At 45.0% G+C, this 17789-nt stretch overlaps 1 protein-coding gene across 1 annotated transcript in view; it reads left to right on the forward strand.

Moving 5' to 3' along the window:
* The first annotated feature begins 272 nt into the window (after positions 1-272).
* The window catches only part of PTPN3 (protein tyrosine phosphatase non-receptor type 3), an 86584-nt gene continuing 69067 nt past the window's right edge, over positions 273-17789 (forward strand). Inside the window, exons 1-5 of the mRNA XM_007951942.1 lie at positions 273-410; positions 4647-4754; positions 4831-4873; positions 8595-8673; positions 14021-14065. Of these exons, the coding sequence (XP_007950133.1) occupies positions 273-410; positions 4647-4754; positions 4831-4873; positions 8595-8673; positions 14021-14065 (413 nt within the window). The remainder of the gene's footprint in view (positions 411-4646; positions 4755-4830; positions 4874-8594; positions 8674-14020; positions 14066-17789) is intronic.

A 17789-nucleotide genomic window follows, 5' to 3' on the forward strand; every position in this document is an offset into this window, starting at 1 on the left:
TAGAGGAGATTTAGACCAGGGAGAGAAGACATATAATTTTCTGTTATAATTAAGTAATACATTTTACTTAGAGCTTTTTAGAAGTCAAAGTTCAAAAGGTAACACGGTCTGTTATCTGTGAGTTATCTGAGACAGTGTTGTGAGAATCCATTCGGACACGTATGAAGGGACTGGGTATTCTGTGGGGTGCGTTCCTAGGTAATTCACATGTAATTTGCACATCAAAGGGCTAACGGGTATATCTTTATGTTACAGGTTATTCAACAATAGTTATGACCTCCCGGTTACGTGCGTTGGGTGGAAGAATTAATAATATACGCACCTCAGAATTACCCAAAGAGAAGACTCGATCCGAAGTTGTCTGCAGCGTCCGCTTTTTAGATGGCTTGGTACAGACCTTTAAAGTTAATGTAAGTTTCACAAGTTTTATTTTAACCAAATTGATGCTCCTAAGAAATAGTTTTTTTTTTTTATCTTTTGGGTGGTTTACAAAATGAAGAAAGACTACTGCAAGATGGTACCTTGGTCATTTCAGTTACCTCCTAGAGGCTTAAATGTTGAGATTGGATTGGAAATATCTTAAAACTTGGCTCACTTTCTTGACTCTAATTGGACCATCTTTCTCCGCTCTTCTTTGGGATGAAACTGGATAATCCTGAGACGTTACCTCTTCTGTGAGGTCATTGTCGACTTCCAGAATCACGTTAACTCCTCTGGTAGTGGTTCTCTGCATATGCCTTATTAGAGCCCGTGTCACACTGTATCACAGTTACAGTGCTTAGATGATTTGCCACTCATTGAACTGTGGGCTCATTGAAGACAAGAACGGTATCCTTTCCCTGGGCCTGGCCAAAGGCCAGGCACATAGCAGACACTCATTAAATGTAGAAGTGGGTGAATCCTGTCTGCACAGAGGGCAGAGCTCAGAGAGAAGCTACCTTTTTCCACCAGAGCCAGGGCTGGAAACCAGGCCTCCAGTCTCCCAGACCAGCAGTGAGATACTTGAACAGTAGCAGTGATTGGACAGGGTGGTAGTGTGGTAGTAGTAAAAAGAAACCAAGTCTGGAAATATTTTGAAGGTGGAGCCAATACGATTTGCTGATGGATAGGATTTGGGGTATGAAAGAAAGAGAGCCCCCAAGGTGACTGCAAGGTTTGTGACCTGGGCAACTGGCAAGATGGAGTTGCCATGAATAGGGTCAGGAGAGGCTGCAGGAGGAATAGGTTTTGGGACAGAAATTACCGTTTCTCTTTTGGACGTGTTAAGTTTGAAATGCCTATTGTTTACCTTAAGGAGCTCTGGTGGTGCTGTGGTTAAGGCTATTAATCAGAAGGTATGCAGTTTGAACCCCCCAGCCACTCCATGGGAAAAAGATGAGGCAATCTACTTCTGTAAAGATTTACAGCCTTGGAAACCTGATTGAGGTCACTATGAGTGGGAATGGACTTGATGGCAGTGGGCTTTATTATTTATCTTGGAGTCTTTGGCTGGTGCAAACAGGTAACGAGCTCAGCTACTGACTTCATGAAGGGTTGGCTGTTCAGATCTACATAGAGGCACCTTGGAAGAAAGGTCTGATGATCCACTTCCAAAAAATCAGCCATTGGAGACTCTGTGGAGCACAGTTCTACTCTGACACACACGGGCTTCCAGTGAGTCAACATCAGCTTGATAGCAGCTGGTGTTTGTATTTACTCATCTGAGTGGAAGTGCTGGAAATGCAGACGTAGGTAGATGCACAGGTCAGGAGTTCCAGGGACGAGTGCAGGCTGGAGATGCAAACGTGAACAGCACCAGGTTAGACAGGCTACTTCCAGCCGTGAAACTGGATGAGATCACCTGAAAAGTATGTATGGACAAAAGATACGGGGTTCAGTATTCGAAGGCTGGAGAGATGAGGAGCAAGCACTAACGGAGAGTCAGAAGGACAAGCCGGTGAGGTGTAGGAGACCAAGAAAGGACGTCTGGGAAACCAAGGTAGGAATGTGTTTCGAGGAGGGGGAGGATTAGCTCTGTAAAAAGGGCTAAGGAAAGTTTGTACCCTGAGTGATACTCATACTAAGCCCTCAGGATATGCACTGCGTGTGGTGAGCTCCAGTCATTCTCAGTTACGGACCTTGTTGCTGTCATACTGTTACCAGTACTGTTCCCACAAGCTTCTGGGCAGTCTGGGCCTAAGTTGACTCACATTGGATTTGAACAATTGCACGTCTGATGACAGCTTAGCATCTCCATCTCTTTATCTTTTTCTGCCTGTGGGGCTTTTCTGCACTGTCTCATGCACACTCTTTGGCCCAGACCATCTTAGGATGACGAACAACATCAGGACACAGTTGTTGGGTGCCCCAGCCCAAGGACCAGGCCTGTTGCTGGTAATGACCAGCTGGTATCTGCAAAGATGACCTCTTGTGCCGTGGGGACAGGGCTAGAAGGCCACCTCAGTATAAATGTGTCTTTTATTATATTGTATTTCATTTTTTTAAAAAAAATTGTGATTTGAGTGAAAGTTTACAGAGCAAATTCACTTTCCATATGGCAGCTCACATACACTTTGTCTCATGACATTGACTATCAATTTCTTTTTTAAAACATTTACTGGGTTGTTGAAAATGTGCATGGAAAACATATACCAGTTCAACAATTTCCACATGTACAATTCACTGCTGTTGATTACTCATCAAGTTGTGTAACCATTCTCACTCTCTTTTTCCAGGTTGTTCCTCCACCATTAACATGGACTCACTGCCACCTCAGTTTCTTATCTAAACTTTGGAGTTGCTGTTGTCAATTTGATTCCAAATAGATAATTCTTAAGTACAGTGCTCAAGGCAGACTTACTTTACTAATTAAGCTTAACTGTTGTTTAAAGAAGACTTCAGGGTACATTAAAGAAGACTTCAGGGTACATTTTTGGTTTGAGATTTAAAGATTCTCTGAGGACAATAGCTTTGGGGGTTCATCCAGCCTTTAAGGCTTCAGAAAAGCTGGATTCCTTTAGAATTGCATTTCAGTCCCCCACAGCCGTATGTTCAATGAATAAGCTTAGAGAAAGTTGAAAATCACATCCCAAAACAAAACAAAATCCACTGCCATTGAGTTGATTCTGACTCAAAGCAACCCACATTGGGTTTCCAAGGTTAAATCTTTATGGACGTAGAATGCCCAGTCTTGCTTCTGTGGAGTGGCTGGTGGGCTTGAACCACCCACCTTCTGATAGCAGTCAGATGCCTTAGGCACTGTGCTACCAGAGCTCCTTGAAAATCACATACAAATAATAATTGCAACAAAGGGAGCAGACAGCTCTTTGAAGCATCAAGAGACCGTCTCATAATTGGGGGCACGTGGTAGAGTCTGGCCTGGATCATTCCACACTCATCAGGTCTCTCTTTGTGATGGGACGTGTCCCGGGCAGAGGAGGCAGCAGGTGCTGGAGCCCTCAGGAAGGAAAGAGGGCGTGTGCAGGAAGTGGGCACTTTTCATGTCCCCATGCTTCAAATAGTACTAAGGCTGCCCCAAAGAAATGGCTGTGCAGGAGGGGGGCTGACAGTTACCTAATTGTCCTCGTTCCTCACTGTGACCTACTTTCAGGTACATTATCAGCTCGCAGACTCAGGGAAAAACTACCTTTTCTTGTTCATACATGATCTATTTCTGACTCATAGTTGTCCTTAAGTTAAAGGGATGGGTTCAAAGGGTTCCCGAGAAGTCTGCTTGTGAAAGTCGAATTTGCAGTTCCCCAAATGAGCCGTGTGGCTTCCCACCCCTGTGCCTTAGTGCGCGGGGGCCCTCTGCCTGAAGTGCCTGTTAGCTTGTGCACCTGGAGAGGCAGGGCAGCACTCGGCCCTGCCCATCTCCCGGACCCAGGTCAGGGGTTGCTTCCCTTTTTCCTGGGAGGAGTTGACCCTTGGTGTTGTCCCCTTGTGTGGTGACTGGGTCTTGTGTGCTTCGAGGCATTCACCGCACTGTGTTAGAGTCTCAACTTCCATGGCCAGCCTCTCGGGGAGGACAGGAAAGGGTGATACATTGTGGCTCGGTCCCCATACCTGCCCCATGCCTGCTTCCTCCACACTGAATGGTGAAGACCTGAGTCTTGATCTGCAGGTGGCTTTGCACATCAGATGTGAGTGAGGTGGAGAATCCCACAGGGGGACTGGCTCATGCCAAATCACTCTGAGGGTACTTGGGATGGCATTAGGGTAGTTCTAGCCGTCTTCATTCATGCTGTTAGCAGAGTTTTCCCTCCCTGGGCACACTTCCGTGCCTCCTTCAGATGAAGGAGAGCCCAACCTGGGATTAGCATTTTGCTTTAGAAGATCCATGAGTAGATCACAGAGAGTTTACTATAGTTCAGATAGATGAGTTTTCCTATTTAGAGATCAGCTAAAGGGAAGGGAGAAATCTTAGAAAATTGGTAAAGCTCTAAACGTCTTCAGCCATATCTGGATCACTTTTCTTAGCCTCATTCCCATGTGTATTATGTCACTTCTTGAAATTTATTGAAGATTTTCTTACTGTGGAAAACATGTATGCATAAAAATCTCTCTATCCTGACTCGTTTTGCCTACAATAAAGACTTTTTCTCCACTAGTTCTTAATTAATTTTAATAGGCTTTGCTTACTTGGTGTTTTTGTTTTGTTTTTCCAGAAACAAGATACCGGTCAAGTTCTTTTGGATATGGTGTACAACCACCTGGGTGTAACAGAAAAGGAGTATTTTGGTTTGCAACATGGCGACGACTCAGCAGACTCTGCTGTAAGTGCCATCTTGTTCAGATGTGCGGGACTCCTGCGGGGCTCGGTTTTACATCTTGTGTTTTCTTACTCAACAGAGATGGCTTGAGTCAAGCAAACCTATCAGGAAACAATTAAAAGGTTGGTATGATCTTTTCAATTCCATTACCACTAGTTGTTAGTGTATCATGGCCTCTTTCTCTCCTCTCATCATCAGCTTGTCTAGAACACCTGGTACCTGCCTCCAGGTGGTGCAGGAAACGTGAGTGCACTAACTTTTCTAGTCTGACTTCTGAGTTAGCAGAGATGGCTCCAGATCAGCCCGCAAGGGTCCTTATCAGCTGTGGGCAAGAAAGGGAAAGGGGAGAGTAGACGGGTGAGAGTAGGGGAGCGCAGATTAATTTTTACAGCAGAGGAGGGGGAAGGAGGATAGCCTTTTCCAGTCCAAAAAGAGAGCCAGGGTGGGAAAAAGGTACACACACACATACACATGTACGTTTTTCTCCCAAGTGCTTTTCAACAACACAGTTGCATTCACTGGAAACCAAGCCATGGGTAGATAGTGTCATAAATATACGGTCTGTTCTCCTTATTGTTTTCTGTAGTAGTTCTATAAAGTTGCCACAAACACTGAATTAGCAAATACTGAACGTTTGCTCCTAGGGGAAGCACAGAGTTAGATTCCTGCAAGCCTCTGGTCACAACATAATTCATCAATTAATCAACATGAAATCTTGTTTTATGTGTGTTTCTGTTTAAAATGCCTTATTTCACGTGTGTTGTTGGTTCATTACTGTTGAACTCGCAGCCAGCAGCACTGTATAAACTCATGCTGAAACAAAGCCTTCTCCCACACCGCTGCTTCCTCCGTCAGGCACGTTACAGCCTTCTTACACTGGGAACACAGACAGCACGCCATCATTTTAAACAGTGAAATCACCAGCAAAACACAGAAATGCAGAAAGTGCCACATTAAGTAGACCACTGAGAGGATACTTGTTTACAGTACGAGAACTGGAACAAGAAGGCAGAACATCACCTTGTTTGACCTCAGTTGGGGACATGCATGTCAAGCAACTCAGATTTTTTGCCACTTCGCTTATGTCCACAGATGACCTCAAAACTGCGTGACTGTTGATTTGGGGGTTACAAATAAATGTTAGTGAATAGCTGAATTCTCAAATACAAACTTCATGAATAATGAGAATCAACTGTAAAAGATTAATCTTAAAATACAGCTCATCAGCCACTAGTGGATCCCCAGCACTGCCGGTTAGCTCCAGTTAGGTGAGCGTTTAAGCCTTACTCCACCCTCCACCCTGACCTGATCACAGCCTGGTTTTCTGTCATGGGCTTCATTGTGTCCCTTCATTCACCTTATGCCCCAGACAAATCGGGCTCATCTGTACGGCTGTACACACTCCTCCATGCCTCTGTTCAGCCTGTTCCTTTGTTTGGAATGCTTTTCCCTCTCCTATCCCTATATTCAGAGGAGCCCTGGTAGCACAGTGGTTAGGTGCTTGACTGCGAACCAAAAGGTCAGTGGTTCAAAACTAACAGCTGCTCCATGAGAGGAAAATGTGTCACTCTGCTCCCATAAAGATGATAGCCTTGGAAACCCTCAGGGCAGTTCTGCTCTGACCTGTAGGTCCCTATGAGTTGGAATTGCCTTTACAGCAATGGGTTTGATTTTTTGTTTGTTTTCCCTCTATCTGAATCTTGCTATCCATCAGGGTTGCTCTCATCCCCTCTCCTCTCCTGCTGGAAATCCTGACTCTTAAGTTTATCACTCTCGACTTTGTGGCTCTGAACACTTGGCCTTGTCTCATAGTTACTGCTTTTATCTCCCCCAGGTTCCTGGCAGTTAGGGCCCTTGCTACACTCCTCTCTGGATCCCTTGCAGTACCCAACACACATGAGGTAGCTGGTGGATGATTGAGGAATGAGTGGCAGGTAGATTTGTATATACATTCAGGTTTACCTTCACACAGTGCTGTATCCCCTCACCTGCCCCAGCCCCCAGATGGGAAGGAGTGGAGGCAAATAGTCACTGCTTTGATCCTGGAAAGGAGCTCTGGTGGCATAGTGCCTAAGGCATTTGACTGCTAACCAGAAGGCTGGCAGTTCAAACCCACCAGCCAGTCTGCAGAAGGAAGACTGGGCAGCTGCCTTAGAAACCCAAAAAGGGTCAGTATGAGTCAGAATCATTCAATGGCATTGAGTTTGATTTTTTTGGTTTTGGTTTGATCCTGGGAGTGACATCTCTTCTTTCTTTTTCTCTCTCTCCCACTGCTGTATCACCTGCAGGGAGGTCCTCCGAGTTCCTAACTTCTCACAAGTAGATGTGTCCTTAAGCACTCAGACATACCCCCAGGGAGCTGTAGAGCCATTGTGGAGACACACACCTGCGCCCATGTGATTCACAGAGGCATGGATGCACACCAGGCATGACAAGTGTTAGCATTCATTCTCTCGTCACTCACTCACTCACTCACTCACTCACTCACTCGTTCAGCAAACACCTGCTCAGAGTCTGGCAGGGTCCAGGGCTCAGGTCTAGAAATCCAGGAGCTCATAGCCAGGTGTGGAGACACACACATAAGGAGAGAGACAGGTCTCTGACAGAACTAAGCACAGGATAGGATCCTCTGCTGCACAGGGAAGGACAAGAAGAGCTTCACGGAAGAGACCGTGCTGAGACACGAAAATGACAAGTCATGGAAAGGGGAGGGGATGATGAGAGGTCATCCCAAAGCTGGGGGGTGCTTAGCTGTCCCTTGATGTTCAGGAGGTCATCCACCAACACCCAGCTCCCCCACCAAGACCCAGACACACATACAGAGGTCTGGCCTACCTGGAGCACAGCCAGAGATAAGGGTGAGAGTTACTAAAGAGATAAGAGAGGGGAGCCCCGGGATGAACTAGGGCAGAGGAGGAGACAAGTAGCAGGGGTGATCGTTGTGAAGAGCAGGGTGATAGAGGACTGAGTTTCGGAAAGCAAGAAAATGCTAAGCACATGGCCTACCAATGAATGTCCGCCGAGTGCTGATGAGAGATGAAACTGATGTGAAGAAGAACCCAGGATCTTAACCACACAATCTGATTTTCACCTGTTGCCGTATCTAGCAAAAGAAATGAACTAATTGTATCTATTCAAGTGAATTGACTCTTGGTATTGATGCATAAAGCCATGTTTGAGTACGTTGATTGTGTAATACTCCCTGGTATATTAATTGTTTTGGGGGATTGTATTAGAAGCATGAAAAATGATTTTGAAATGTATCATAGCAGAATCAGACCCCTTAGTGTACTGCAGTTCTGGTTTCGTCATTAGCCATGTGGCCTAAAGCGAGTCACTTATATCTGTAAACCTGTTTGTTTGCTCATGTGTAAAACAGTGCTATGAACAGCAGCCCAGCCTACTCCTAGAGTCCTGGCAGGGTATAAATTCAAGAACATACATGCAAATGTCTGAAAAGTAATTTTCTATGATATGCTGATTTAAAGGCGCTCTAGTGGTGTAGCAGTTATGACATTTGGCTGCTATTTAAGGCTGCTGATTTAAGGGGTTTTTTGTTTTGTTTTTCCTCAGTTCCTAATACAGATAAGGTGTGCATTGTCTGAACACAGCTGTATGTTGAACGTGTAATAGTTGACGTTGTGTAAATATTTTACTTTTCGTAGACTTGGAGATGTCTGGAATAATCAATTCACTTATGCACGCCTTATTTGCAATTAGTCCTTTTATGCTGGAAAAAAGCTATGGGCTAGTGAAAAATGCATCTCTTATGGGAGAGTGACAACTTACATACTTTTATTTTTTTAAAGGGAAAATTTAATTTGTTTTTGAAAAATGTTATAGGAGGTTTCCCCTGTACCCTGCATTTTCGAGTAAGATTTTTTATACCTGATCCCAACACACTGCAGCAAGAACAAACCAGGTAATAACATTTTTTTTTAAGATTTCTATTTAGTGTATAAAAATGAGTAACCACTAAACATGTACTCTTCATTTTGTAACTATGGCCAAATACATTCGGGTATAACTGCAGCAACAATTATGATCTGAGTGGAAATTGTAGGCATGTTGGAATTTTAATCGGCTGATTGTTTTCAGTCTTGGGCCTACTTCTCACCTCCTGATCGGGTACAGCATCTCCCACCTCTCCCTCCTCTGTCTCCTTCCATCTACCTGGCCCTCTCCCACCCAGGCTGCAGTCATCCCCCCCATAGGAGCAGGGATTGGAGGGTGAGTTTGTAGAGGAGTCAATCACGGGTCAAATAGCAGTCTCTCTGAAGGGCTACAAGTGAGGCTGTTCAGGGTAACAAGACGTCTCCACTAAAGGATGTTCTGTTAGATCCCCACTTTGTAGGAACTGGAAAGGAACCAAAGGAGCTGGGGCCAGCTCCTCTCCCTGGTGAGTCAGCAGGTGGCAGGAAACCAGGTGAAGCAGATAAGGGGCTGGGATAAGAGCTGTTTACCCCCGAGGGCCTGGAGCCTGGCCTGGCCCTGTTTTGGACTGGCTGGTGGGTTTTCTGGGTGGAGGACAGTGTTTGGAATCGAGGAGGAGGAGGACCCAGGGAAGTTGGTGCTGTTTCATTGCAGGTCTCGCAGACTCCACTGTGTCTGCTTTCTCTCCCCCTTGGCAGTGTTAAACCCTTTGTTACTGATCCATTTACTTTTCTTAGAGACAGAAACAATCTCACAGGAAAAAAGCCATGATGTTCAGGATTATTGAATCCTCTTATATGCTTGCTGTGCTGTAAACCCATTACCAAGGAGGCAATATGAACTCAGATGGAGAGAGTACTGGCTTGGTTTTCTTTCTTTCTTTTTTCTTTTTTTTTTTTTTTTTTTAAATGATAACCCTGTGATCACATTTTAATATGTTTAAAAGCCAAATGTTAGTTGATTACTCTGTTTTGGCCTCTGTGTGTACCCTTTTCCTCTAAAATAGCAGACACTGGAGATTTGACTATGTTTACCATCATGTTAAATTTTAAGCCAGCAGAAGAAATGTCTTCCGTGACTCAGTGGGAAACCATGTGGGAGACTATACTCCACTTTTAGTTTTTGCTACAAGAGCTTTTTTTATTAAAAAAAAAAAGCAACGTTGGTGGACTGAGGGGGTGGTACAGGGATGCTCAGCACATTAGGTCACTTTCTGTGCTGATGGACACAAAGCTGGCATCACCTATGAGACGTGATCAACATGGCCCTGCCGAGGTTTCTCCAGGGCGTTACTAAAGACCAAGCTCTGCTCATGGCACGCTTCAACAGTGGTGTGGTAGAGTGTGTGTGTGTGTATGTGTGTGTGTACGTGTGTACCAACCCAAACTTGTTGCCACGGAGTCAATTCCAACTCATAGCAACCCTGCAGGACACAGCAGAACTGGCCCGTATGGTTTCCGAGGCTGTACATGTTAACAAAAGCAGATCGCCTCATCTGTCTTCTGTGGAGTGGATGGTGGGGTCCAGCTGCTGACTTTTCATTAGCAGCTGAGTGCTTAACCACTGTGCCACTACATAGGTGGATTGCCTGATTGTGGGTATATGTGCACAGTAGCCCTGGTAGCATAGTGGTTAAGTGCTCTACTGCTAACCAGAAGGTCAGTGGTTGGAACCTACCAGCTGCTTCATGGGAGAAAGAGGAGGCAGTCTGCTTCCATAAAGATTTAGAGCCATGGAAACCCCATGGGGCAGTTTGTTCTGTCCTTTAGGTTCACTGTGAGTTGGAATTGACTCCATGACAGTGGGTTTGGTTTTTGGTTTATTTACATATATATTGTTGTTGTTGTTGTTATTTGCCATTGAGTTGGACCCGACTCATAGAAGTATGTATTTATATACATAGAAACAGATATGTTTATGTGTATATACATGTATATACATACATACACACCCATGTGTATAGTAGTATGTGTAGTCTTAACCAGTGGATTGTTTATTTGTTTTTTTAAATTACAACCCAGCAGTAAAAAATGTATTTTGCTTCATAACTCCGTACACAGATATAAATTACTAAAACAAAAGTTTGCTAAAACAACCGTAAGTGCCAAACACTCTGAAGTTTTCTGGTTTTGAATGCCTGTTGTGGCCTGTGGATTTGATTTTACTGCCATCTAATGGATTCCAATCCCAAGTATGAGATGCACTGCCTAAGCCAGCAGTTGTCACACGTCACCCTGTCTCCTCCCTATTTGCTAGAGGCACGGTTTTGGGACATCCAGTGGGCCACAGAAGGTATATTAGACTCTGCAGTGAAAGAACTCAAGGAAAAAGATTGCTGGGGTGACCTCACTTAGGAGTCTGCCTCCCGTACCCACCTTGGCCATTGGCCATCTGCTTCCGTATCTCATGGGAAGGACGCTCACTCCTTCCTAGAGGCGACTCGGATCTTCTGCTGCGCTTCCTTGTCATTTGAGGGATAATTGAGGAAATACAGGTATTCAGGGTGGAGAAAAGACTCAGGAGAAACAGATGCTGCCTTCAGACATGCAAAGTGTAGTCTCAGAGTCAGACACACTTGGAAGTAGAACTATGGCCAGTGGGCAGAGGATTGAGAGAGGCAGACTTTGGCTCAAAAGGAGGAAGAATTTCTGGTAGAGTTCTTACTCAGTCCCAGATAAAATTCAGTTAGTCCCTATCCCTCCTAAAATGTACTGATTCCAAAATGACACCCCTAAACCCCAGCACTAACAGGAGTGGTATCCTCAGTGAGGTATACAACTGTTACTCCCTAGGGTTGAGTACCAGGCTTCTCTTAATGCAGCTGAAGCCATGACAGTCTCCATCTAAACGGCTTCTACAGAGCTGGTGGGCCACCAAGACTGCCAGGTTTTTATTCTTAGGCTGGGTCGAGCCTCTACCACCAAGTCACACGTGTCTCTGTAACTTAAAGGGTTTTGACCTGTACTCCTGGCCCAGACTGTCACACTAAGCCCCAGCTTTGTAGCCAGCCCCAAAGTGAGATCTTTTTGGCTGGAATTTAGCTCTCGAGAGTCAGAGGAGGAGTGCAAAGGCGCGGTGTTCTGTTGCCGGCTTTGTTTCTTTTTTAAGGATCTAGACAGGGAGACATTTGTTGCTTTTTTCTGCAGTTAAGGTCGCGGATAGAGGGCACACTCTCAGAGTGATCTTTACATTTCTGAAGTGAGGTTTGCCAAGTGTGTCTTCCAAATAGCTCTCCTTTATTCGGATTGTTAAATAAATGTCTTCTCACTTCATTGTGAGCCTCCACAACTGCTGTTTCTGATGAATTTAGACCACTCCAAACAGTTAGCGTTTCATTTAGCTGATGAAATTGTCTCAGATGAAAGTTAGACTTCTTAGCAATTCCTAGGAAGTCCCCTACATTTGGGTCACATTCCACCATTCCGATGTCTTTGGGTGAGACCTGGTACACAGCAGGGCAGGTAGCATTTGGCACACAGTGAGCCCCAGGGCCACGTCCTCATTTATATCTCTAGGAAGATGCACTGCTTATCCAGGCTCGACGGTGAAGCCCAGGCTTACCATCGGGCTATCTGTAACTCTCCCCCTCCCCTTCTCCTCTCAGCGACACTGTAGGAGGAAAGGATTGTTAATTCTGGTTGAATGTCAAGGTGGATAACATAAAAACAAACTAGGAAGGATTCAGTATGTTTTTCTAAGTGGAGAAGAAGATAGATTGTTACTGAACAGGTGTGAATCAGCAAAGTACATGTAACACTCTTCTCTTAATGCTAACTATTAACACAGTGTAGGTAGTCTATGTTAATTATATCAAAGTCATAATATCAGAGTTATGAAATTGATCCTAAACTTTTTAATCATTAAAGAGCTCTGGTACCACAGTGCCTAAGGCATCTGACTGCTAACCAGAAGGTTGGCAGTTCAAACCCACCAGCCACTCCATGGAAGGAAGACAGGGCAGTCTACTTCCATGAAGATTTACTGCCTCGGAAACCCAATGGGGGTTGCTATGAGTCGGAATCAACTCGACGGCAGTGGGTTTTTTGGTTTGGTTTTTTAGTTATTAAATGTGCAAGAAATTTGTAGCATAGTCAGATTTTATCATAGCATGAGTGTCCAGGTTAAAACAAGGCACAGCCGACCCCACACAACCTACCCAAGCTTCACATCCTCGTCTGTAAAGCAGCGATGGTGACATCTCCCTTGCAGGGTTTATGAGGCTGAAACAAACTGGTACGTTAGAAAGTACCATGCACACTGTCCAGAAGTGTCTAAGTGGGAGGGGGAAATACCATTTGAAGCGTTCTTGTTGCAAAAAGCCAGCACCTTGATCTTTAAATGTATAAATTTGAAGAAATAATGTAATTAATTGTTTAAATTGCCAAACTTCTCTCTTTCCTCCCCTGAGCACTCCTGGCAGGTCTGTATTGTGTTTCAGGGGGTTTCCCTTGTTTCACCTTGGCCAGACACTGGGATGTCTAGCTCCTTTGAATCTGGGTTTTTAAAAAGGAGTGTCACATGCATGTCGTATCTCTAAATATAAATCACTCCAGGGCACGCCTGGCCACCAGCATACTGCCGTCAGCCTTCTCATCCCCTTGCTGACAGAGGAGCAAACCTACATGCTGAGGGGCTTGTGCCCACTTGCTGCCCACAGAACAAGCCCTGGTTTTGAAGTTGTATCCGCTGGCAGTTCCCAGAGGAGTGCAGGACTCAGCTTGGAAGCCCTGGCAGCATTTTAGTTTACTGATGTTTATGCTTTTAATTGAGCACCCACAGTTCCTGGGACACAGGAAAAAACCCAGCTGGGTGCTTGCACCCCCGCCAAGGAGATGTCTTTGCAGACCCTCCTCCTCTTAGCAACTTCACGCAGAGGACTGTGGGTGCGCGAATGCCAGCATGTGATTCCCAGCAGGACCTCGGCAACGTGCGGGGGCCGCCCCTGCAGAAGGCATGTGGGTCCTGGTGCTCACGGTTCCAAGTTTGATTAGGAGGCTCAGGCCAAGGGTGGGCAGCTCCCTGGCGGCGGCAGCAGCAGCCCGTGGTTGGTGGGTTACTTCCACCCTCTCCCAGAGTTCAGCCGTCCCCATGAAAGTATGTGCTGGGCTGAGGCTGGCTGGAAATTGGTTCCTCGCCCCCCATTTGAGACTTGAGGCAACAACACAAGTCATCGCTACAGAAGGGTGGCTGTGCATTGTGCCAGAGAGGGCCCAGTGCTGCAGACAAGCATTCATTTCTGTGTATTTGACTTTTCAAATGTGCAGGATTTGTCCTTATCGAATTGTGTTTGCTTCTTTCTGTGTGAATATGAATTAATGAAAATTATTGTTTTGTAGGCATTTGTATTTCTTGCAACTGAAGATGGATATTTGTGAAGGAAGGTAATGAGAATTTTGAATTTTTTTTTCCTGTTGGTTCCAGGCCAGCATATTTCCAGTTTCAATCAATTGAGCATGCGTTTCTGGTAACAATACTGAATCTGCAGAGAATGGATGTTGAAAGCAGCATCCTGTAAGGTATTAGGCTTTGGACATGTTTTTAATTCAACTTGGTTTACAGAGGCTAAGGATTGATAAAGTTCATTTCAAGTGTTTTCAGTTTTATTACCAAAAGTGCAGTTATCTTTCTGGTAAAGACCTGAGAAATTGTATAGGGAGGGAGGGATGGACGACTTCATTCAGGAAGGCAGCTCAAGCCTAATTGAGGTCCGTTTCCAAGCCCCTTAGCACCTATGAATGATGCATTTTCTCTCTGGGAAGCTTTTTGGTCAAAGATGTGAGCACCTGCTTATCATTCATCCCTTGTGTCAGGGCCATCTCAGTGGCTGGACGGTTTCCAGGAACAGCCCAGTGGGGGGCGGGAAATGCCAAACCAGTGGTACTGGAGCTCCCTTCTTTAAACTCTTTATTTTTTCTTGACACATGGAGAAAAACTTCAGTGGGTAAACTGGTGGAAACAGCCACAACTTAATCCCATTGTCCTGGTCCTTCTTTGCTTCTGTCAGTTTGCTTCGACCAAGGAGGCTGTTAGGAGGCCTCCTGTCTGCTGTGCCAAGAGCGGGTTTGCACTTTAGTTGGGGAAGTAAGACAAGGCCCACAAGTAGTTAGGAAACAATTAAAATCAACACCGGCAGCGGAGACCACAGTTGCTACAAGATATTAGAGGACCCTACTAATAATAATGCCAGTGTGGGCTGGGACATTTGGAAAAGTCTTCTTAGCGTTGTGATGAGTCAGAATCTGGGTTAGTAGGGAGGAGGAGAGGAGCGAGGATTCCCTGGGCAGTGATAAGAACCGCCCCGAGCCCCCACAGTCCCAGTTGGAAACCACATGTTGAGGTGATTTCATTTAGACTTGCAGGGGAGTAGGCAGAGGGTGTCTTTGGAAACACAGAGCTTGTGTCCTGCAGGCACAGAGCTGTTGAAGGTTTTTAAACTGGAGGGATGTGCCCAGAGCAGCATCTGTGAAGACAGATCTGTGTCCAGAAGGGAAGACTGGAGGTGGGATGGCCCTAGAGGAAGATGATGAGCACATCCAGGCCCAAGACTGGGGGCGTGGCAGTGAGGATGGGGGCGGTGACAGTTAGGAGCAGATGTCTTGAAGAAAAGATGGTCAGAACACATTGACTGTTCTGAAGTAGAATGACAGGTTTTTTGTAATTTAGCTAATCTTTTCACTCACGGTTGGAATGAATCGTTTCCCTAGTATAACAGACAGGCCTTTGGGCCTCTACTTCACTACTCCCTGTGATGGAGAGCTCACCCTTTTGGAGGCCTTACTGTATTTTTAGGTAACTCCAGGTTGCAATTACCTGCCCCTCTCTTGGGTCCAGGGTGCTCTCAGTAGTAGTGGAAGCATTCATTTATTTTTTCCACAAATACTTTGCAGGCATCTGTCAGGATACAGGTCCTATGCTCATCAAATAAGGCAGGCCCTGCCCTCTAGCAGCTTTCACGCTGGCTTCCACGTATTGGGAATTGGTCATTTTCATTTTCCTCCGCCAAATGAAATATCCCTTATTCTTACTATGTGAATAGAGAAATCTATTGAAGGCCTCGTCCCTGGCCTGCGTTGTTAGGTCTGTAGATGCCCCTCACCACCTCTGAGGAGAGGGTCACCCCTGTCAAACGCTGCTCAGGTAGGTATCAGGGTGGGACCTGGGCATTTGTGACTGGATCTCTCAGCAGGCTTGTTTGAGCGTAGTTAGCATCTCTTTATGGTATCTGGACTTACTACTAATTATTAGAATTGTCAGTGGTAGCCTATACCCAACACGTCATCTCCTTCTTGTCTGGACACACCTCTCAGAAGTGATGCTGTTAAAAGCCTTCACTTGACAGAAAAATAAAGGGCTCTGTCTAGGAGCACGTAGCCTCCTTGTGGCCATGTTGAGGCCAGAACACAGGCTTTCAGTATTTTTCATTGTGACCACCTTTTAATATTCTCAACACCATTCCTTTGGAGGTATTTTCTGACTTCCTCTTAGAATTATTTCTTCCAGCTAGTCCGGACTCCCTTAGCCTCTCATGTAAATTGTTCCCCTAATCCCATTCACCTGCTTTCCTCTAGCAGGGACACTGGCTGAAATCAAATTGGAGTCCATCTTGGTAGGAGAGCGAATGGCTGATATTCTTCCAAATTTCTGCCTGCTTTGCACACGGACTCTGTGGGTCTCCATATGAACTAATAGAGTATCCCTGGGAAGAAATGAAGAAAAAAATTCAAGCCTTGAGTTGTAATATTGAATGGTTCCATGGGCAAAATATTGAACAGCATAGGAAGCGTCAAGGAAGGATGGAAGAAATACACAGTCGCTGTACCCCAAAGAAGTGGTTGACATTCAGCCATTTCAGAAAGTAACATACAATCAAGAACCTATGGTATTAAAGGAAGCAGTCAAGCTGCCTAGAAGGCATTGGTGGAAAACAAGCCTCCAGGAATTGATAGAATACCAACTGAGATGTTTCAACAAAGGGATGCAACACTGGAAGTGCTCACTTGTCTGTGCCAAGACGTTTGGAAGAGGCTACTTGGACAGCTGACTGGAAGAGACTGCTATTTACGCCTATTCCAAAGAGAAGTGATCAAAGGGAATGTAGAAATAAACAACTTCATTGCTATTGCATGCAAGTAAAGCTTTACTGAAGGTAATTCAGAAATGGCTGGAGTAGTATATTGATTGGGTACTGCCAGAAATTCAAGCCAGAATCAGAAGAGGACATGGAATAAGGGATACCATTGCTGATGTCAGCTTCATCTTGGCTGAAAGCAGAGAATACAAGAAAGATGTTTACCTATGTTTTATTGACCCTGCAAAGGCATTTGACTGTGTGGGTCATAACAAATTATGACTAATGTTGCAGAGAATGGGCATTCCAGAACATTTAATTGTGCTTGCAGAACCTATACACAGATCAGGAGGCATTTGTTGGAACTGAACAAGGGGATGCTGTGTGGTTTAAAATCAGGAAGGGTATGTGTCTGAGTTGTATCATTGCACTATACTTAGACTGTATGCTGAACAAATAATCTGAGAAACTGGACTATATGAAGAAGAATGTGGCTTCAGGATTGGAGGAAGATTCATTAACAACTTGCAATATGCAGGTGATACAACCTTGCTTGCTGAAAGCAAAGAGGTCTTTAAGCACTTACTGATGGAGAACGAAGACTTCTGCCTCAGTATGGATTTACACCTCAACACAAAACAAAATTCCTTCCTACTATACCAGTAAGCAACATCATGATAAATGGAGAAAAGATTGAATTTGTCAAGGATTTCATTTTGCTTGGATCCATTATCAATGCCTATGGAAATAAACCAAACTCACTGCTGTGAGTTGATTCTGACTCATAATGACACCCATTGGGTTTCTAGGGCTGTAAAACTTTACGGAAGTAGATTGCCTCATCTTCTTCTCATGGAGCAGCTGGTGGGTTTGAACCACCGACCTTCTGGTTAGTAGCCAAAGGCCTTATCCACTATGCCACCAGAGCTCATTAATGCCAACGGAAGCAGCAGTCAAATCAAAGAACGTATTACATAGGGCACATGTGCTGCAAAAGGCACATAACTGCAAAACTATTAAAAAGCAAGGATGTCACT

The sequence above is a fragment of the Orycteropus afer genome, unplaced genomic scaffold, assembly GCF_000298275.1.
Source record: "Orycteropus afer afer isolate SDZICR_OR568_19922 unplaced genomic scaffold, OryAfe1.0 scaffold00320, whole genome shotgun sequence".
Taxonomy (NCBI): domain Eukaryota; kingdom Metazoa; phylum Chordata; class Mammalia; order Tubulidentata; family Orycteropodidae; genus Orycteropus; species Orycteropus afer.